General features: G+C 44.4%; 7 protein-coding genes across 7 annotated transcripts; 3 read left to right on the forward strand and 4 right to left on the reverse strand.

The window, feature by feature from the left end:
- Positions 1-247: 247 nt before the first annotated feature.
- Positions 248-1,831, forward strand: LOC128725275 (zinc transporter ZIP9). Its single transcript, XM_053819005.1, has 2 exons — positions 248-544; positions 609-1,831. Exons 1-2 carry the CDS (start codon positions 449-451, stop codon positions 1,470-1,472), a joined length of 960 nt encoding a protein of 319 aa, XP_053674980.1. The 5' UTR covers positions 248-448; the 3' UTR covers positions 1,473-1,831.
- Positions 1,832-2,353: 522 nt separating this feature from the next.
- On the forward strand, positions 2,354-13,140 carry LOC128727553 (epidermal growth factor receptor substrate 15-like 1). Its single transcript, XM_053821479.1, has 12 exons — positions 2,354-2,371; positions 2,957-3,001; positions 3,558-3,794; positions 3,869-4,741; positions 4,817-4,969; positions 5,036-5,125; positions 6,004-6,066; positions 7,102-7,746; positions 7,813-8,001; positions 8,198-8,296; positions 11,874-12,201; positions 12,266-13,140. Exons 1-12 carry the CDS (start codon positions 2,354-2,356, stop codon positions 13,138-13,140), a joined length of 3,615 nt encoding a protein of 1,204 aa, XP_053677454.1.
- Positions 13,141-14,426: 1,286 nt separating this feature from the next.
- LOC128722449 (uncharacterized) lies at positions 14,427-17,822 on the reverse strand. The gene is made up of 5 exons (XM_053816112.1): positions 17,478-17,822; positions 17,094-17,414; positions 15,116-15,316; positions 14,840-15,043; positions 14,427-14,771 (listed from the first exon to the last, which is right to left on the reverse strand). Exons 1-5 carry the CDS (start codon positions 17,820-17,822, stop codon positions 14,463-14,465), a joined length of 1,380 nt encoding a protein of 459 aa, XP_053672087.1. The 3' UTR covers positions 14,427-14,462.
- Positions 15,703-16,583, forward strand: LOC128727751 (glutathione S-transferase 1-like). The gene is made up of 2 exons (XM_053821690.1): positions 15,703-15,800; positions 15,886-16,583. Exons 1-2 carry the CDS (start codon positions 15,703-15,705, stop codon positions 16,454-16,456), a joined length of 669 nt encoding a protein of 222 aa, XP_053677665.1. The 3' UTR covers positions 16,457-16,583.
- A 212-nt stretch (positions 17,823-18,034) lies between the features above and the next one.
- Positions 18,035-19,129, reverse strand: LOC128727749 (glutathione S-transferase 1-like). The gene is made up of 2 exons (XM_053821688.1): positions 18,629-19,129; positions 18,035-18,556 (listed from the first exon to the last, which is right to left on the reverse strand). The coding sequence occupies exons 1-2, from the start codon at positions 18,974-18,976 to the stop codon at positions 18,230-18,232; spliced, it is 675 nt and encodes a 224-aa protein (XP_053677663.1). The 5' UTR covers positions 18,977-19,129; the 3' UTR covers positions 18,035-18,229.
- Positions 19,130-19,438: 309 nt separating this feature from the next.
- Positions 19,439-20,493, reverse strand: LOC128727754 (glutathione S-transferase 1-like). The gene is made up of 3 exons (XM_053821693.1): positions 20,302-20,493; positions 20,030-20,230; positions 19,439-19,956 (listed from the first exon to the last, which is right to left on the reverse strand). The coding sequence occupies exons 1-3, from the start codon at positions 20,443-20,445 to the stop codon at positions 19,636-19,638; spliced, it is 666 nt and encodes a 221-aa protein (XP_053677668.1). The 5' UTR covers positions 20,446-20,493; the 3' UTR covers positions 19,439-19,635.
- A 276-nt stretch (positions 20,494-20,769) lies between these two features.
- LOC128727752 (glutathione S-transferase 1-like) lies at positions 20,770-21,573 on the reverse strand. The gene is made up of 3 exons (XM_053821691.1): positions 21,427-21,573; positions 21,166-21,366; positions 20,770-21,090 (listed from the first exon to the last, which is right to left on the reverse strand). Exons 1-3 carry the CDS (start codon positions 21,571-21,573, stop codon positions 20,770-20,772), a joined length of 669 nt encoding a protein of 222 aa, XP_053677666.1.
- Positions 21,574-21,643: the final 70 nt, after the last annotated feature.

Genomic DNA, 21,643 nt, shown 5'->3' on the forward strand with positions numbered 1-21,643 from the left:
GGAAAATGCATTCAAGGCAACCCTCAACGAAATTAACTAGGGTTAGCCAGTTGTCAAAACTGACGTCATGGTGTTGTGATTAGGTAAACAAAATATGTCAAAGTCGACGGTGCCAAAGCAAGAAAAAAGGTAAAATATCCCAAACAAGCAACAAGGGAATAGACAAAAAAGTAAACGTTAACCTCGGCGGACACGTCGATAAGCCAATCGGACAAGATCGCATAAACATTACGCTGCGAGAACCAGATATTTCCCTTGTCCACCTGCGCCCGGCTCAGCTCGAGTGATAATGCCTGGTCAGCAGTTTTAGAAACAGTGCATAGTCGCCAAATTTTGATGGTGTTTCTATCAATCGCCGTATTCTGGTAGTAAAAGAGCGTCCGTCGTACGGGCACGACAATATTTCATCTTAGCATACCCCTGACGCACATCAAACGATCGTTGCAAAATGGACGAAACGGCAATGCTTTTCGCTTTGGTTATCGTGATGCTTGTGGGATCATATCTAGCCGGAAACATTCCCCTCATAATGTCACTCTCCGAGGTGAGCTTTTCAGTGATGTCCAGATTGTTGCCGCATTAGGATATTCATCGTCATTTCTTTGCAGGAGAAACTGAAAAATGTTTCTATCTTTGGAGCGGGGCTGCTAGTCGGAACCGCCCTAACCGTCATTATTCCCGAAGGTATCCGGTCGTTGTACGACGAGCGATCGCTGGAGGAGGCAGTAAAAGACCACGGGACATCATCCGGCCTGCCAGTAGGTGAACACAAACACGAGCACAGAAATGACGAACATTCGGCCACGATAGGGTTATCGCTGGTGCTGGGATTCGTGTTCATGATGCTCGTGGATCAAGTATCCTCACGGCGCACGGAAGGCTCTAACGAGCGCAATCTAACGGCAACCATCGGGTTAGTGGTCCATGCGGCTGCGGACGGTGTGGCACTTGGAGCCGCCGCTACGACGAGCCATTCGGATGTGGAAATCATCGTATTCCTGGCAATCATGCTACACAAAGCCCCTGCTGCATTTGGGCTCGTGAGCTTTCTACTGCACGAAGGAGTCGAGCGGGACCGGATTCGAAAGCATCTGCTCATTTTCGCTCTCGCAGCTCCGGCGCTAACACTGCTGACGTATTTTGGCATCGGAAGCGAGCAGAAGGAAACGCTCGAATCACTCAATGCGACCGGCATTGCCATGCTGTTTTCGGCGGGAACGTTCCTGTACGTGGCCACCGTCCACGTGCTTCCGGAGTTGACACATCGCAGCGACCACGGACATGGCCATAGCCATACGCACCATCACGGCAATTACAGTCTGTTGGAACAGCAGCCTCCAAGCTCATCTGTCGCCGTAAGCGGGAAACCGTCCGCTGCCGGTGGCCCGGGAGGATTGCGGAACTACGAGCTGGCACTACTTATTCTGGGCGCGTTAGCACCACTTTTCCTAACGCTTGGCCACCACCACTAAAGGGGGCAGAGAAACCCGATGCCAGCATTTGCCAAAATCGCTAAGCGTTCCACTTGAAGAATGTTTGCTGGATGTGATTCTATTTGTGTGTGGCCGCAGAATGTGTACACTTTCCATGTGATTCAGTTGGTAACTGTTTTCTGTTCGCATTATTCCTTCATCCCTTAGCGGCAAAGTGCTAAAATACGGTATTAGTTGTAATGACGATAGCAATAACTACGAATTTTGTCTAAGTACTGAAACTTCCTTTTTTACCGCGACAAATCAGGTAAGGCATTTCTTTTAATTTGTTCCGTACTTTATACAAATAAGCAAAACAAAATTGTAGTAATGAACAAACGAAACCTTCGACAAATAAAATACGCGTACAACCTTATCAAATATGGCTGGTTTTGCTTAACTGATTGTTGAGATTTGAATATTTCGCTGCTTCACGAAGTGCCACTGGCTGTCCCACCGTGCGAGCCCTTGTCTGTCACAAACGTCATCCTGAAGCGCACCGTTTGACAGCTCGTTTTAGCCTTAATTTCGTCCTAGTGCGAGAGAGACGCACGCAGTGTCCGTCAGTAGGAAAAGGGCAAGATTTCGGAGTAAACGAAAGCGAAAAGTGCGTAAGATTTTAGCTCGCCCAAACTGTGTGTCGTCCCGAGCGTGCAAACGCGCAAAGAAAACAATCGTATCGCAAGCGATAAATACAGTATTATCTCGCGTATCGGGCCATCGGGTGGACTGTTTGATGCACATCTTTTTCGCACGGAGTCGGACTTACCAGCTGCAAGACACATCACCCCAGCGAGTTCAGCGCCAAACCCAGCAAGCTCCCTCGCTACCGATCGATTTCGATTGCGCACTTCTCCTTTTCGGCAGAAAAATCCGTCAAAATGCCCGACATTGTGAAGGTAATTGTTGCGTCCAGCGAACTATTCCCCCAGACAGTGTTACTACCGTTTGTACGCTCTGTGCGAATAGCCCTTTTGCCCATTCTTATTAGCATCCTGTAAAGTACATCATCGGTGGCCACTTTCGTAAGAAGGGGTTGTATTTGTAACGACCCATTCCTTACACTGCTGTGTTCCCCAATTCTTACAAGTACCATTGTCTACAATGCATTGTATAGGTGCTCTGCATCCACAACGCAAACGGTGGCACTTTGGAGCAAGTTCGGCAGCTCTACGCCTGCAACGCCCTCTTATGCTTATCAGTGTGAAGAAAAAATGCGTTGGAGTGGAAACAGCGAGCCCTCGAGAACGACTGAAGTGTTCATCAAGACATTGCAAACCGTTACAGTGATTGTTGTACAAAAATCGATACGAAACCGTATTCTCAAGTCCTTATCCGCATAGATAAGCGATGGCTCGTGCTCTGATATTGATGTAAATGCGAATGAAATATTTTACAAAATTTGTGAAAAACACGTATAATTTACACTGTGGTTTGTTATACTATCGTTCTAATACGTTTCTTCGTTTGTTGTGCCTCTACAGATCGCAGGAGACCATATCCTTATATACGAAGCTTACTATAAACAGGTGAGTTGAAGGGGAAGTATCAATAAAGGCAAAGGACCTTGTATGTAAGAAGCGTGCGACGTTTCCGTATCATAGCATGCATAGAAGCTTGGGTTCCGGAAATGTATTACTTTTATCTTTCTGATTAGTTACAACAAGGTTTAGCTCATTTCCGTACTTTTTTTTATCTGTTATCTTAAACATTCGTTTAAAGTAATTCGTTAACCTAGCTTTCTGGTACAAACAAGGCAAGGCAACATACTTCTAGCAAGCTGATTGACGTGCGGAAAATCGATAAATGAATCTGTGTGAATAACATACTACCACCCGAGTTCTTACTCGTACGTCGCGAACGACGGTGAGAATTAAGTTACATTTTACGGATGCTATAACGCGTCCGAATGGTCGCGCTGCCCTCAGGACGAGATGTAAATCGAAATACCCATGTATTCGTTTATGCCAGTCAATCAATCTTCTAAATTTTGTTACTAATATTGCATAACCAGCGACACTGCTGTTTTTGTAGCCTTCCACAGAAGTACTGATGATTATACCTTATCCCAAAACCATTCCCCAGCTGGACCCAAAAGAATCGAACGAAATCGGTGCGCTAGATGCGGCAAAATTCCTCAAGAAGTCCGGCCTTAGTGATGTCGTGCTCAGTCGCATTTGGGATATGTCGGATCCGAACGGCAAAGGGTTCCTGACGAAGGAGGGATTTTTCGTTTCACTAAAGCTGATCGGTTTGGCACAAGAAGGATCTGATATTAACCTGAAAAACATCTACAATTTGCTATCGAAACCGCCGAGAGTGGTATGTCAGTCGAATTGTCGCTGTTGCGAAATCTACATACGTCCCTTATCACGTGCTTTTTCGTGCTCTTGCAGGGTGATTTACCAAAGGTGCCCGCACAGGTAAAAATGCTCCCAGCCGAAAGCATGGACTGGGCGATGAAACCGGAAAAGCGGCAACAGTACGAGCAACTGTTCGATTCCTTGGGACCCATGAATGGACTGCTTCCGGGTGCAAAAGTACGAATGACCTTGATGAATTCAAAACTGCCGGTCGACACGCTTGGTCGCATCTGGGACTTGGCCGATCAGGATCGTGATGGCAGCCTCGATAAGCACGAGTTTTGCGTAGCCATGCATCTGGTGTACGAGGCGTTGGATAAGCGCGCCATTCCAGCCGTACTACCACCGCAATTGCAGCGTAATTACAGCTCACAATCGGCACCGAACGGTGGCGGGTTCGATGCCTTCGGTAGCGGTGCTGCTGACGGAGGAGGATTTGTGGCCAATTTTCCGACCGACATTGCACCACCACCGGTAGTGCCACCGTTGCCAGCCGCCCTTGCCCGACCGCCACCGATGGCAGGAATGGCTCCTGTTATCCCACCCGTGCCGATGGTGCCGTTGATTTCGGGATCCGGTCCGTTGGAGGTGACCAGCTGGGTCGTATCTCCGCTGGAGCGCTGCAAGTACGAGGAAATTTTCAACAAGAGCGACACCGATCGAGACGGGCTCGTGTCGGGATTGGAGATCAAAGACGTGTTTATTCAATCTGGAGTTACACAAGGCAAGTTAGCGCATATCTGGGCGCTCTGCGATACACACCAATCGGGCAAACTGAAGTTGGAAGAGTTCTGTTTAGCCATGTGGTTTGTCGATCGCGCTAAAAAGGGCATCGATCCGCCACAGGCACTGGCTCCGAACATGGTTCCGCCGAGTTTGAGAAAAAGCTCCATCATCCAACCACAGGTGCGTAGAGTATTGATGTATTTTAATCCGGATAATCTGTTTTGGGTATTTATGATTATTTTTTTGTCCTTTTAGGAACCGGCACAACCGACATACAGCAACCCCGAGCTCGAGATGATATCCAAAGAAATTGATGAGCTTGCCAAAGAGCGGCGTCTGCTGGAACAGGAGGTTGCCCAGAAGGAGGCTGACGTACGAATCAAGAGTGGGGAGCTACGCAGCTTACAAGTTAGTAACATACGATCTAGGTTATTTAGAATCTGGCTAAAGCACGCTTGTTTTATCGTCAAATAGAGTGAACTGGACACGTTAACGGCAACATTGAAGCAACTGGAAAACCAAAAAGGTGAAGCACAAAAGCGTTTGGATGATCTTAAGAATCAGGTAAGTGCGGAATAATATCCTTTCAATGGTGAATTAAATTCCTTCCTAACCAACAAACAAAGGATTTCAACTCCGGATAGAGTAGCTAATATTTTACGATCTAACTATAGCATTCACGATCTAACTTTATTCACCCTTTGCAATCTATGAAACACTTTCCAAATTTCAAGAATTCTGTCTGCGTTTTAGTTATATTTATTTAGTTTGTCATGCAGCACATTTGCTATACATAAATCAAACTTTTGTCTTTGGCTCATATTTTCGGTGCACTCGTATGCTTCTGAGCTTTGTATCATATATCTTATCAGTTAACATCCGACTATGCTAGAAGGTGACTAATTGTACAGTAACGATAACGGTAAGCGTTATTTTTAATCAAACAATTATTAAAAAAACGAGAAGTACTTCAACGCTTTGCTATTCAAAAAATGCTTCTATTCTGTATTAGTTACTCATTTGCAATGCAATTCATTATCTAGACAAACAAAATCTATAAATTACTAATACAACTAATTTAAATTAAATTCGTTTATCTATATGATTTTCAGCTATCATTAAAATTATTTATTATTTAATTGTTTACATAACTTTTTTTATCTTTTACTGTACTGCTAACTAATCTTTATATTTTATTGCGTTTGATTGACACAAGTCTAAAAAACAATGGATATTCCTGGCTATGTAAAAAATGTATATGCCAAGTCTATTTTGATCGTATACCTACTGTAGCTGTCTGTACTGTCGTTAATTTTTCGCAACTCTGCTCGTATTTTCTTTCGCTAATGTTGGGTTGTTAATACTGCTACATAATTGGTTGTGCTTGTTTCAACACATCGTGAACAAAAAAATCGTTTGGTGTGTCACATTGTTACTACTAGCAAGTAGATGTAGATCAGGCCCTGCAAGGGGTAGTGTGCAGCATTGACGATGCCCGTCAACAGGTTCGTTTATTTTATGATTTTATTTATTTGTTCGTTTCTTTGTTATGTTTCATAAAACAATGCATTTGTTTCATTTTGTGTTTCGTCTCGTTTATATGTACTTCCACTCATTTCAGTAAAAGTTTCATAAAACGTTTTCAAAAATTGCAATTCATTTCTAATTCCCATAAATTGTGCACTAACTTTTCAATAATCAACCCTTTTGCACTCAGGTGGTGACATGTTGGAATTTGTTGTTAATTCATGTGTTTTTTTATTCGTGATTCCCAAGTCCGGTCATAATGGCCTCAAGTAATGATGTTTTAATATAATTTCTTGATATATTTTATTATAATTTTTGTTTGCTTTTGTTGTAATTAGCTTACACATATTTTTTTATGCGTTGGTTTGTATTGGAAAAGCTTAACGTTCTATTCACGTACACCGATTTGCACTATAACTTTCACTGTTATTAAAATGTCCATTGGGTTTTTATTATGTTTCGTTTAGTTCAATAACTTCTAGATAAAAATATTCAACGATCAATTGAGTTTCCAAATCAAAGGATGAAGTATTTATCATGTTTCATTTTTATGGATATTTATGAACTTTTCGTTAGCTGGTTTGATATATATTAGATATATGAACACTTCCGGTATTTTTATGCTATAAACGTGGTATTAGATATGAGTATGAAAATGCAATTAAATATATAGCTTTTTTATAGTAAATGGTTCATCGTTCAAGAGTTTGAACGTTCCAAAACTAACTAGCTATCGATGTTGTTGGTACTTTCAATGAAGATAATTGATTCAAACATAACGTGGTATTAAAAAATGTTGTTAACTTTGGCCGGACAGTTGGGAAACTAATCCTCTTCCTTGTGTATCCTCCATTCCTTTTAACGATCCTCTCCCCGTTCCGAACCATACATTCAAATACAATGAAAATGTGTTAAATGTTTTCCGTACGCAAATACACGAGAATAACTCTAACTAAGCGTGTCTTTATCTGTTCTCTCATGGTGCAAATAATTTGTGAATGAATCTCACAAAGGTTAACAAAATTCGAGAACAGTGCCAGAAGCAAGAAGCAACGCTCAAGGAGCAAGAAGGTGAGCTGGACTCGCGCCGTTCCGAGTTGCAGAAGTTAAAGGATGAGGAACAATCGCTTGAAAAAGAGTACAACGCAGGCACCAAAGAGGTCGACAAGCTTACGTCACAGCTGCAAGATACGCAGCTAGAGATTAGCCAGGTTAAAGCCATGGTTACACAGATCCAGGAATACCAGCGCCAAATGACGGATGCCCTGTCGATGTTCCGTTCTGCGATCGATTCAAACGATCCGATTCTGGTGTCCGATTACTCGCTCAAGATCGAACCGGAGTTCCGTGAAGCCAAACTGGCGCTTGAAGAAAAAGAGGTAGAGAATGCGAACAAGCGTGATCCGTTCGGTGACAACAGGTCGAACGGATTTAATCCTGAGGAAACGGAAACCGGCTTCGGGGATGATTTCAAAGCCAACGGTTTCACCACCCAGTTTGACACAAGTTCGAATGGAGGCTTCCACCACGGTACCACCGGAGGTTTCGGTGACGAAGGATTCGGGGCGTTCGGTGCGAAAACCAACGCCACAGGTGCGGATCCGTTTGCGTCTGCTGCATCCGATCCATTCGGCGAACGGAAAGGCAGTGGAGTAGAGGTGAGAAGGTTGTTAATGCGAGAGAATGTAGAACCGATTATGCTCATGGTTTGTTTCACATTTTAGCCCTCCAAAGATGAGTTCGGATGCGATCCGTTTGCCATACTTCACGCTCCGACCACTGCCGGTCAAGCACTGTCACCAAGTCCCAGCAAATCCACTGCTCCGCCTCGTCCGGAATCGCCGAGTCCAGCCTTGCCACCTAAGAAGGCGAAGCAACCGCCACCGCGGCCGGCTCCGCCACGACCAATGCAGGTGAGTTTGAACAATTACATTTGCTTTAGTATTCTATCTGGCTAAGGCTGGAATCAAACCCCAAAACTAACCTAGCGTGGTGTGTAACAGTTGAATTTTCAATACTATTCTATTATTCTTCTTCTATTCTAACATCCTACTGACACATTTCTTCCGCCCGTAACTCCTTCTCTACCAACACTATCAACAATGGCAGGGTCCTACACCTACCAAACCTGCACCACCGGCGTCGGATGCTTTCGGTGATAGTAGCGGCGGTGGCAGCTTTGCCAACTTTGCCGACTTCGACAATAAGGTAGTTATCAACAATAAGATTACCTATCATTTTGGCACGAACCCCCGGTGGACTTGACGATGTTCTGATCCGAACTCGACCTTCTAGTGTCCGCCATTTCCGTTCTTTTTTTGTTTCTTCGGTTTGGCTCGTGTTTGCTCCCCTGTTTTAAGTTGTTTTCTCTTCTATCTTTTTGTCATTATTCAGTGTTTTCATTTACAATTGTTGCATGATGCTACCTTACTGTCACGACAGTGCCCATAAACAAATCGCTTACGTTGTTGCTAGTATTCCCGTTCTCTTTAGAGTACATGAAGGTACAAAAACAGGTCTATGACATTAAGTACTTTCGTCTGTTACTGCCTGTTGCATGTTCATGTTTTCCTCAATCATATTTCCATTGTTCATTTTCTACTGTATTTTGATAAAAGTACTGTATGCCCATCTTCCAGCTTAATATTAATAGTTTAACCTTACCTTATAACCTTAACATTAGCAAATAAAAACTTTAAATTTCTTTTGTTGGATTTCGTGTTTTTTTGGTATTTTTTAGTTTTAGTTGTATATTACATTTCATTACCTTTTCTATCAATCAAAAGTTATACTTTCGTTGTTTTTGCCGTAGTGTATTGCGCTTCTTAAGAATGATATTTAGGAAATTAATCAAGGCACTATGCTTGTTAGGAGTAGCTCTGTAAAATCTTTTGTGAAAGATTTTTTATTTGTTTTTTTTTTTGGATAATGTTTGGTAAGAATGATTCCACTATCTGCTATAAGAGTTACATAATTTGAGTTTGTTTTTTGAATCATATTATGCCACATATTTTGTACGCTAAGTATACTAAGTGTGCACTTCACATTCTACACTGGCTGTTCCGTGATAATATCTAACATTCTCTTTCTTCTTTTGCACTTCTATCGTTTCATCGTGCATTTCAGTGAATATCATCTAATAGTATTATTAGAAACTAACAATTAACCGAAGCAAAAATGATGCAGATGCAAAAGTTGTAGTAACGTCGTACTGTCTAAAATAATCGAAAGAGTTGCACGAACATGTCACTTCAACAACCGATATTACTACCTATGGCGTAAAATGGGCTACACATGCTATATAAAGCAAATCGATATTAACCATTTCCCTGCAAATCTCGTTAGAAAAGATGCTGCATATTTTATGTTTAAACATTGGTCTGTTAACCTTTCATCGCCATGTTGTACCGCATATGATGTGTACAAAGAGAGTTTTAATGTTACGTACCGGATTCAAAATCGAATTCGTGCTCATAAAGAACATTAAAAATGCTTAACAAAATTAAAAACAACTCGGCGTAGCAATGCTGTAGCAATCGATATTGCGATCGTTTAAATAGTGGTATTTACTTCTATCATAATGCTATAATAATACTGATGGCGTGATGTATATTCTATTCATATAGTTTACCTGTTTGTTGTTAATATTTCATGAAATCGACAAAAAATACGATCATTATTGCATGAACGACGATCATAGATGAATGGTGAAAAACCAACAAACACACCCACTATGCATTTTCATGCTGCGGAGGGTTTGAATTATATTATATTAACGTAAACGAAACTCTCTTTGCATTTGCCATTGCCTAAATACAAGATAGGTATTCTGCAGGCGCCTTAGGCAAATGTTTACATAATTTCCATTGGTGGATTTGTATTTGTTGAATGCCACTTCAGATAACAGATAAGATAACATGCTTGCAAGGCTGTATTATTTTATTTAATAGAGTTTCTTAGGTCCATTTGACTGGCCTTTTTTATGGTCAGATCTTATTAAAGGTGTGTTTTTTTTATAATGTAATAATGAACGTGATTTTTTCATTACATGGCTGTACAAGAAAGAGATTTTATTTACACTATTCACATGTACATTCAGTAAAATAGACAAACATACCTTTACACTGTTACCAATAAAAAGATTTCTTTTCTTTTTCGACGAGCGTAAGTGAAATTATGTTCGTTATTATGTTCAAATAAGCTTTGGGAGAACTATCCTATATCTGGGAATTGAAATTTATTTTACTAAACCTATGTACTCAATATATAAAAAAACTTATGAGGTTTTGCTGTCAGTTTTCAAACTGAAATAAAGCACGTTATCAGTTTGCTGGATTGTAATCTTCTATCAAACTGCCCTATTTTTGGTTGCAATTGTCGAAATTAAAAGGATTCGAGGACGTTTTTATCTGCGCAAGTACAAGTACAGCGAATAGATAATTTCATCTCCATGACTTACTAGACAATATATTAAATCAATCATATGAACTTGTTCATAAAATCTATGACCCATGGCATGTCGACTATATCTGAGGAATGAAATACACGTTGAAATATTCTTTAATGATTGAACTATAAATAAGAAAACAAACAACGGTCAAGGACGATCTCTTTACTGCTGTGAATGGTAGCTTAATGCGATTTAAATACATTGCAAGCGGATATTTTATTTATTTTTATTCAATATCTAAGCCATCTATTTCAGCATATCACAAACAATAGTCCAGAAACACACTGTTATGAGCTTTAGCGAACTGAGTTCAATTTATTCGCATAATGTTCCATAATGCAATATTAGTGTAGCGTGCACTTATGCCATCATACATTCACGCCATAAACATCACCTTGATCATCGAAAAAAAACAAATCATTTACATGAGCAACTAAAAGGAAGAGAGCGAAGAAAGAATCTTATACAATTTAGAAGTTACTAGTTCTACTCTAGACAAGCGAATCAAAATACAGATATTAACAAGCACGTACTAACTCGTTCCTGTTTCTCACTTGGTATCGTTTGAAATTCATCTATTTTTAGTGGTAAAGCGTGTTTGGATGACGTTCGGGGACTCTCTGCCATTCCGGGAAGAGGTGTTCTGTTCAGCGTGTACTAACCACTCCTAAACATATCCGAACTCAAACTAAATCGCGTGCAAAGCAATGCTTAACGTTAAAGCGTCACACTCCAAAGCAAAGGTGTTGTGTACGAGTGAACAAAATTAATCTACAACTAAACGCTTTTACATCAGCTGATAACCAAAAGTATTAACCATATTCTTCTGCACAGTCAACCTATAGCAGACCTATGTATATCGGGCATTCGTTTTTCCATGCTCCTACGCTACGTGCTACTAAACTTTATTCTATACACTTAAAGTACACTTTCAAATTCACTGATTTACGAACGTTTTGTTTTTGATCGTGTGAGCATCATTTTCCATTTCCACTTTCCTTTGTTGGTGATTTGTTCGTGCCAAAATCCACTGGCTTTTCCATTATTATTTCTCAATCGCTCTCCTTCCTCATTGACTAATGCTTGGTTTGCAATCATTTCATATTATTTTCTCTTTTTCTCTTTTTCTTTTTTTTTCAAATCGATCTTTTTTTTCGATTCCATGACCTTATTTGTTTTCATCTGTTTGAACCTCTCAATTACGATTGCATTGATTTCAATCCACCAATGAACGTAATGTCCATGAATCGTTGGGTATCATTTGGAAACACACCGTACAAATGGTACGACACGAATACACAAACACTGTTTAATCCCGATCCCGGTAAAATTTAGAATCTCAAACCCACGAGCTCACAAGCGCAAGGATCTTTTGCATCCAGCGATCTCGCGTTTGGTAGCAACCGGTCGTTGACGGGTAATTCATTGTCGTCCGTCTCCGGAACACCAACCGCCATGATAACCATCGAAGCACCCACGCCACCAGGGCCAGTCGTCTCTCCAGTCGCAATGCCAATTGCTGCGGTTCACCTTTCGGCTGCACCAACTCCCACGCCGGTTGCTGACTTTGCGGATGATCCGTTCAAGGACTACCGGTACGAGGATCCGTTCAGCATCGAGGATCCGTTCGCTGACACCGAGGATAATGCAACGCCATCCGATGGTAAGCGTGCTAACGGTTCCGCTACAAACGGACAGCAAACGCTAACGTTCCGATCCACTCGTAGATCCTTTTGCATCCGTTTCCAATCCGGGAAGCAACAACAACAACGTCCTATCGAGCGGATTTGATGCCAAGTTCAGCAAGTCTTCCAACACCTCGGTGGAGGAGCTGGACGAGTTGTTCCGAGGTGTCCGTATGGAGGCAGATGGCGCACACAATACCGGCACTAGTCCTTTCGGGTTAAATAGCAGCAACAACCGACTGAACAATAATACTCTCTCCAGCGGGGGGTCGATTGAAAGGACGAAATCGTCAATCTCCCATACCGGCCCTGCGGCAGACCCGTTCGATGCATTTAACGATAACTTCACGAAGAACACCAACAAAACATCCGATTCGTTGTTCGGTGCGTTCGGTAATGGTAGCGGCGATGTGAAGAACAAAAGCAGTGCTAGCAGTGACATCCTGTTCGATGCATTCCGCACTACGGCTACCTCTCCGGCGTCAGTTCTTTCCGTAATGGCTGTCTCGTCACCTGCTGTTGCGGTGACATCGGCGTCTTCGGTGAAATCCTTCGAGGACGAGTTCTCCAAGATGGACACCGCAAATGTGCTCAACAACAACACGAGCATGGCGGCCGCGTTTGGCAATGGCAACGAGTTTGAGGCCAAGTTTGACGATGCGTTTAGTGCATTTAGTAATGGCAATAATTCAAACAGCAATCACTATGGTATCGCATTTGGGGCGACACTTCCGCCTCCGGCTAGCAAAACGAAAGTGACAGCAAATGGGCCTTCGACGGGTAGTTTAAAGAAGGTACCCAACAGCGTCGATGCTTCCGGCACACAGCCGGACAGATTTAACGCTGATTACTCGAAAGGGGACTCATTCGATGCGGATCTGCAGGCGGTGCTGCAGCGTTCGCTGGTCGAGAAGTGATCGCCAGGCGACACATGATCCGGTGATGTCCACCAACGTATTACCAAACAGTTTTATCGCTCTGACTCTCTCTCGCACAAGTTGCTCAGTTCGATCGAGTTGTGGTGCAGAGTGTCGAGTTTTTGTTTTTTTCACCATCGAACGATTCCAATTTAGTTTAATGTTCTAAATGTATGTATACACCACGCCCGCGCAGGGCAATTTATATGCATAAACATATGGGGCGAATATGCAACCATACATCACACAATCTCGATAGAACGTGCATGCGTACAACGATTAGCGATTTGTTCTGAGGAAAATCGATTACTGAGAGGCAACGAGAAACGGATCAATTCCATACGAAATTAATTTTCTACAGTTAGCTTTAATTTTTGCTATTTTTTTCTTCGTTTTTCGTGCTGTTACTAATCTAACCTCGCATCGTCTTGGAGGGTGCGCGTTGATTAGTTTAGAAGTATAGAAGAGACATATAATATATGATATTTAGACAATGTTGAAGAAAGCTAAATAGTGTCTCCTTAATGAGTTACTGTGAGAGGGATAGCCGGGAGGCTTTCGCTTATTAGCAACCAAGCAGTAGAGCTTCGGAGAAAGGTGTACAGAAAGCAAACGTGTATATACTAAGCAATATGCTACAGCAGTGAAAAATAATTACTTCCAACCCCCATACAGTGGTTGAGCGAACCGAGACGAAGATTTCATGTACTTTGTTGCACCATCAGGTGGAGATATGTAAACCTGCGCGTACAAATTCACTATTTCACAGTGTAGTGTTGTCGGTAGAAGCACCAGCTGTACGGTGTTTTTTCTTTATCACGGTGCGATTATGCAACCGGGTGTCGTCGATGGAATAAATGCACCCCTATGTCATCGTGTGAGGCATGTCGTCAAGAGAGCATTCTTTTTCTTTTCCTTTTGGCGATTTTTGGGAATAAAGCAATTGCTGGATGAACCGACAGTGTTAATTAGGAGACAAAAACTGCAGTCAATCTCGAAATAGGTGTCGTTGACGTGAAGTTATTACTCATGCTAGGCTACGGCCATGCTAATCCATATGTTATGTTCCACCGAATGATACTCCTTGACTGTATGTCCAGAACGCACCGAAGTGTCCGCTGCGGCCGGTTCGATGCGTCAGAGACAGTAAATCAATTCTCATCGATTAAGGAAGACCGCGCCTCTATTCACGCTAGACAGCGAATATGTATCTCAAGGCAAGCACAATAAAGAAAATTAAAATTAAACCAATTAAACGCCGCGGAAGCGTCTTTATTGGAACCGACCGAACAGAGGGAATGTGCGTGATCGCCTCCTAGATCCTAGAGGTTAATCGTGATGCTCAGCATTTTGCGCATCTTCTCCAAACCGGCACTGTTCTGCTCGCTGTAGTAGGGAAGCTTTTGCATTTCTTCGAACCACTCGAAAACACGTGGCCACCGTTCAGCGGTAACCGGTACCAGGAGATTCAGTGTGCTGAGTGTGGCCACAATGGAGAAATCGGCCACCGAAAGTCGATCGAGCGCGGTATATCGAGATTCTTTGAGGAACTGCTCGAGCGCGTCAACCGTTTCCGCGATCGGTTGCAGGTGTTGTTTCACATCGGTGATCTCCCTGCTGAAGATTCTGCGCTACAAAAAGATCGATAAATATATCGCTCCGTTAGTTGCAAGCTCCTGTTCAGGCAGTGTTAGATTACCATCACGTCCGCATCTCGCTGGAACAGAAAACCGTTGTTGAAACAGAGCCTGTTCAGTACCTTTGCCCGGGTTTGTGTGTCACCTATCGCAAGGGGATGTCCTTCGGGAGCGAACATGTCACAAAGGTACACCAAGATCGCGTGGCTATCCGTGAGCTTGAGATCGCCATGCTGCAACACCGGAATCGTGTGCATCGGGTTAATCTGTAAAGGCACTTTCCAGTTGGTTAGTGATTTCGTTTTCGATTTCCGCTGAAACGAAAAGCCCTACAATACCTTCAAGAATTCGCTGGTCAAGTGTCCTCTTCGAAACAAATCGACGTACTCCAGCTTGAATCGATCCTTTATGCCCAAGGCAGCGATCGCCATCAGAACACTTCGAACTGGAGGGCTAACCTCGTCGTAGTACAACACCATGCTCGATGAGGCCATGCTGCTGATGAACGTAACGTTCCTTCGCCAGCCAGCCCCAACAACCTAATGCGGTGAATAGTGCAAGCTTCGCTGGAATCACGTTTGTGGTTTCCCACCGCGTGGGGATGGGAAGGACAACCTGCTGCGAGCTGAAATTTAAGCCGAGAAAAGAACACGACAGATAACTCCATACAGTGCGTCATATTATTATGGGAACGGTGCACTGTCGGAACATTTGCTCAAACATTATTACTGCGTGCTGCGTTGTGTGTGCGCTGTAATATTAAGCGACCGATCAGTTAGATAAAGTGGGTGATTTCGTTATCGGCGTGTTTCCTATACCCAAAAACCCACCCCGAAAATCGTAACCGGTTCAAAGTGCGAGCTGTGGGCTCGAGTTAGCACTAACTGCCTGAAACACCAGTTCAGGCCGTTCAGTTTCACTCGAGATGTCCAACAAGCCGGTTCTCTACACGCACACCATCAGTCCCGCCGGTCGGGCGGCTGAGCTGCTGATCAAAGCGCTGAACCTTGACGTCGAGATTCGGTAGGGGGCAAAGGGCACGCGATCGCAACAAAAATGCATCATTTGTCTCGCTCTTTCTCTGCGGCTTCGTTTCGCTTCGTTTTAGAGAGATGAACGTGTTCAAGCGGCAGCATCTGAGTGCGGAGTTTAAAAAACTCAACCCGGTTCAAACGATCCCGACGCTGGAAGACAACGGTTTCGTGTTGTGGGATAGTCATGCGATCCTGATCTACCTGGCGCGTCGATATGGCGGTGGTACGGATCTTTACTCGGAGGATTTTGAGCAACAGGCACGCATTAATGCGGCCCTCTTTTTCGAGAGTTCGCTGCTCTTCGCTCGGTTGCGCTTTTGTACGGACAATCTCGTTGTGATGGGCCGAGCAACGGTTCCGGAGGAAAACCTTCAACGAGCGACCGAAGGATTGCAGCGTTTCGAGAACATGCTGCAGGCGGATTATGTGGCCGGTGAGCATATGACGATCGCCGATCTGAGCTGCATTGCCAGCGTCACAACGTTGCACCTGCTGTTGCATCCTTCGCGAGAGGATTTCCCGAAAACTTTCGCCTGGGTGGATCGCATGACGAAGCTTCCGTACTATGAGGAGGTTAACGGACGTGGTCTGATCGCAGCTGGTGTGTTGATGCAAACACTTGCCGCAGTGAATGCCGCAAAGTAGACGCACTAGACGATCGACTTCTACGTACCCGCGATCAGCTGCTGTCCGGTTCTGGGTTATCGTTTTGCTCTGTGACGTTGGTGAAGAATTTGGCCCTCGCCACCCGACTGAAACCACCCCATCTACATTCGGCTTATAAACCGCGAGATCCGTCGCTGCTGGATTATGTTCACGAAGTTCTGTGTGTTTGTGATAAAGCGCCCATGAGCACATGAGCATTATTCAGCGTGTTTTCGTTTCATTTAACATCACACTAGGGGTGGGAGGGTTAGATTGTTGCGAATGGATTCGAGTTGAGGGTTTAGCGGCGATTTTCTATGCTGCAAATGCTACCCTGTGGCACGTGGAAACAATCGGTTATTTTAGTGTGGAGTTGCAGTTGGTGCAGTTTCGAAAATGCACATTAAATGGCCATTCGAAGCGATTGTTTAAAAACACTGTGTCATTTTATGACCGACGCCTTTCCGAGTTATCTTGCCTCAAACCACACATGTGTAGGTGCCCGTGAATATATCTAATTATAGAAGCTAGTAAACAAAACGCTTGGTGTGCGTATTTCAACCCCCTCCCCCCAATCTGCACAATGGGATCGAATGGGGTGGTTAAAAAAATCACGCCCCCCTGATTTTTATTTCACTTTGGTCGCATTTTTAACACGCAACGATTCGCACATTTCCGCAAACTCCACAGCGCCCGCTTGGTTGAGCTGATCGTACTGTGGAAAATTGCGGCTAACCCGGTCAATCCAGGCCACCAGCTTCGGGTATTTGCTGCGTTCCATCGGGAAAAACTCCTCCATCGTGGCCACCGTCGCAATGCAGCTCACATCGGCTAACGTTAGGGTGTTGCCCACGATGTAATCCTCCAAAAGGGCATCATTTAGCAGCTCGTAACCCTTCTGCATGTACTCGATCTTCTCCTGGGGCATCGCAGAAGATCCTTCGTACAGTATCGGCTCCTACGATCGAAGAAAGGAAGCAATAAGTCGTCCCATATTGACCAACTGAGCGTGAAAACTTACGAAATAGAACCTCAACCGGGAAAACAACACCCCCGAATCGAAATGTAAGGCTGCATTGATCCGTGCCCTCGTGACCGGATCGTCCGGATAAAGTCCGTGATCCTTGCCGTACTTAAGCACCAGATAGATGATGATAGCGTGACTGTCACGAATGATCACACCATCGTCATCGATCACCGGAATCGTGTGCTGAGGATTCATCTTCAGGAACTCGGCTGTTCGATGGTCACCAGCCAGCAGGTTGATCGGGATGATGTCCAGCGGCAAGTCCAGGAGAGCTGCGGTTAATTCCACCGCACGTCCTGGTGGACTTAACCTGGCGGTGTACAACTTAACGTTCGGCATTGCGACGATGTGGAACTGTTCGCGGCCAGAGTGATTCTAATCGTTTTGAACGCTTGGTTTCAAGTGGAATCACGTCCGATGCGCGAAAGTAGTTGTGTGATCGTCAAATTTGTCTGCCTTCTATTAACATATCAGTTATGAACGCGCCGGAACGCCGGTAGCATATATGTCATCCACGGGAATGCGAAAAAAAAGCCATAAATCGGTGCTTACCGAAGAAGTTTTTATTGGGAAAAAGTGATCAAGTGCGGCTCAACGTTTACAAACGGGGAAAGCATGCAAATAAACTGCTATTTGCTCAACAATTGCTTTCACAAATCTGATCAAAGTGTGCCTTGAACTGGTGTCAAGAAAGTTCTATTTTTATGATTGTTTGCCATGTTTTTCGCTCCTCAAACGCGATGGTTTTACTTCGCTTTGGAGCGGTTCTCGGCCAATTTTGTGCGGTACAGTTCTGCCAGCTCTTGAGCACCCTCGAGGTTGGTTTCCTTGTAGTAGGGCAGCTTTTCCAGTCGCTTCACCCAACCAGCTAGCTGCGGGTATTTTCCACTGTCGATCGGGAAAATTTCATGTATCGAGGCGATGCTGGAGATGCAGCTTAAATCCGCCAGCGTCATCTGATTACCCGCAATGTAATCCCCGGTTAGGGTGTCATTTAGCAGCTGATACGCCCGGAACACGTTGTCGATCTTCTCCTGAGGCGTTTCCGTAGATCCGTAGTACAAGATCGGTTCCTAGAGAAGCAGAAGATCAGGTTCGTGAAAAACAACGTTTCCCAGTTGCGACCGAGCACTCCACACACTTACCATGTAGAACCTCATCCTGGCAAACAGAACACCCGACTCGAAGTGAAGACCTCCATTGACCTTGGAGCGTGTCACAACATCCTCCGGATAGAGCGGATCATTTGGCTTGCCATATTTGGTCACCAAATACACAATGATTGCGTGGCTTTCATACACGATCGTACCATTATCGTCAATAAGCGGGATCGTGTGCTGAGGGTTCATTTTCACAAACTCCTCCTTCAGGTGATCCCCAGCAATCAGGTTGATCGGTATGATGTCGAGTTTAAGCCCCAATGCCTTCGCCGTTAGCTCCACAGCCCGGCCCGGTGGGCTGAGCTTGGCCGTGTACAGCTTAATGTTCGACATGACGTTCGATAACTTGAATGTTTTCCACCGAATGCACGTCAGTGACTAACGGCTGCTGAGAGAATGCAAACTCATTTCAATAACGCCCTCAGGACACACCCAATCCAAATTGGAAATTGTTTTTGCTATTCGCACACATACACGCTGCTGGCAGGGGGCACATTTGCAAATATACGGCCTGTTTGAGTGTGCTTGTTGGCTGAGCAAACACCGGCAGCATTTGATTAGATAATAGCGCGTCGTTAATGATGTTGAGACCGGACAGGCGCAGGGATGAAACGATAAGCCGGTGGGAACGAAAAATGGCGTGAGCCAAATGTCCATCCATTATTTTTCTCCGGGCATGCATTTGATAATTACTAAATCGATCGTCACTGCGAACCACAAGCTTGAGGTGGTTTTTTCTTTACAATTATCTCTTCAGCTGGTGCTTTGCGATTGTGTTATCGTTGTCAGGCATGTTTTATGTCACAAAATTAAAGCAAACACACGATTTGTTTGATTCAACGCATCCGCACTGTCATGCATGATAACGACAGCTAAAGGTTACAATTTCGGACGTTCGCTCATGTTTTATTGCATTTTTAATTAGAAACGAAAATGGACATCTCGTCGATGTTGATTATCAATTCTCCACACGTTCCCGCCAACTGCACACGTTACGCCTTAGCATTTTCTTCCTTTTTCGCCAGCACAAACTTGCCCAGATCGGTTCCGCCGCTTCCGTTAGCTTCCTCGTAGTACGGCAGTTGCTTCAACCGATCGATCCAGGCATAGATGCGTGGGTATTCCGATTTTTCCATCGGTACCACACCCATGATGGATGAGATCGTCGAAATGCAGCTGAAATCGGCGATCGTCATGACCGGACCGGCAACGAAATCGTCCACCAGCGTGTCCTCTAGCAACCGGTACGACTTTCGCACGTATTCAACACGATCTTCGGGAATATCTCCATGTCCGTAGAACAGGATACGCTCCTGAAGAGATCGAGAAGGATGATGTAGGAAATTACGGTGCATTTTTCGGGAGTTTTCTCACGCGGATACTTACGAAAATGAACCTCATTCGTGCGAACAACACGCCGGATTCAAAGTGCAAAGCAGCATTAACACGAGCCTGTTTGACCGCATCCTTCGGGTACAACGTGTCATCTTTGGCGTACTTCGTCACGAGATAGATCATGATCGCGTGGCTTTCGGTGATGATCGTTCCATCATCATCCAGCACCGGGATCGTATGCTGCGGGTTTAGCTGTAACACAAAAGCCCATCGATCGTGTACATTTCTTTTCCATCTCTTCCATCAATCTTTCACTAACTCACCTTCAAAAATTCCGCCTTCATGTGATCTCCAGCGAGCAGGTTGACATTCTTCTGCTCCAGCTCCAAACCGAGAGCTTTCGCTGTCATCTCCACGGCCCGGCACGGTGGGCTCAGATGCAGCGTATGTAGCACGAGCTTAGGCATTTTCGTAACCCCCAAACAAGCAATGCAACCGTCAAGGCGAAGAATCTCAACCAAACTGAGGGAAAACTGTTGGCGTTCAGCTCAACGACGGACACAGCACGATTCCGGTGGACAAGTATTCGTGTGAGGGGACCATTTTTTGGACCATGCGTACGACACACAGGGTGAACTTTGGCTGTGTGCATCTTTTCGCTTTTTTATCTCCACCAGGCGACCGGTTTTCTGTTCGAGAGTGAGGCTCGATATGATGCGATAGGAGGCAAATAAGGGGTTGCTGTTTTATTAATCAAAACATGTACCGATAATGATGATGTGACAAAGTCTCTACAATTTCGAGTTAGCTGCGTTTTGCGATACGATAAACCGACCCAACTTAGTGGCACCGATGCCGTTGATCTCTTCGTAATACGGCAGTAGTTTCAAGCGATCGATCCACGCATTAACACGCGGATATTCCGTCCGGTCCAGTGGAATGAAGCCCAAAGTGGAAGCGATCGTAGAAATGCAGCTAAAATCGGCAATGGTCAAGTGAGGTCCAGCTACATAGTCGTCGTGAAGGGAATCTTCCAGAAGCTGATAACCGCTCTGGACCAGCTCGATGCGATCCTCGGGAATTCCTGGTTGTCGGCGCAATAAGACAAGCTCCTGTCGAAAGATGGACGTAATGAGGCTCATTCCTATTCGCATATGGACATCATTAGGACATTTTTTTATACACACGGTAATAAATCGAAGCCTGGCGAACAGCACGCCTGATTCAAAATGCAGAGCAGCATTGACACGCGCCTGTTTCGCGATATCTTCAGGGTAGAGCTTATCGTCAGCAGCGTACTTTTTCACCAGATAGATCATGATGGCGTGACTATCGCTGACAATCGTCCCATTATCATCCAGAACCGGTATCGTGTGGTGCGGATTCATCTGCAAATTAAGTAACCTGTGTACTAGCACCCATTAACCTTTAACCCCCTAAAAGCTCACCTTCAAAAACTCCGGACTCAAATGATCGCCGGCCATGACGTTCACATTCCTGCGCTCCAACTCCAGCCCGAGAGCTTTTGCTGTAAGCTCTACGGCCCGGCATGGCGGGCTCATGAGTGTGGTGTAAAGCACGGGTTTGTTGGCCATGATAACGGAAGTACTATTCGCGTGAGGTACAACTGGTCGGCTCGAAAGCACAATTTAAACTGAATTTGAT

Source organism: Anopheles nili, chromosome 3 (assembly GCF_943737925.1).
Source record: "Anopheles nili chromosome 3, idAnoNiliSN_F5_01, whole genome shotgun sequence".
Taxonomy (NCBI): Eukaryota; Metazoa; Arthropoda; class Insecta; order Diptera; family Culicidae; genus Anopheles; species Anopheles nili.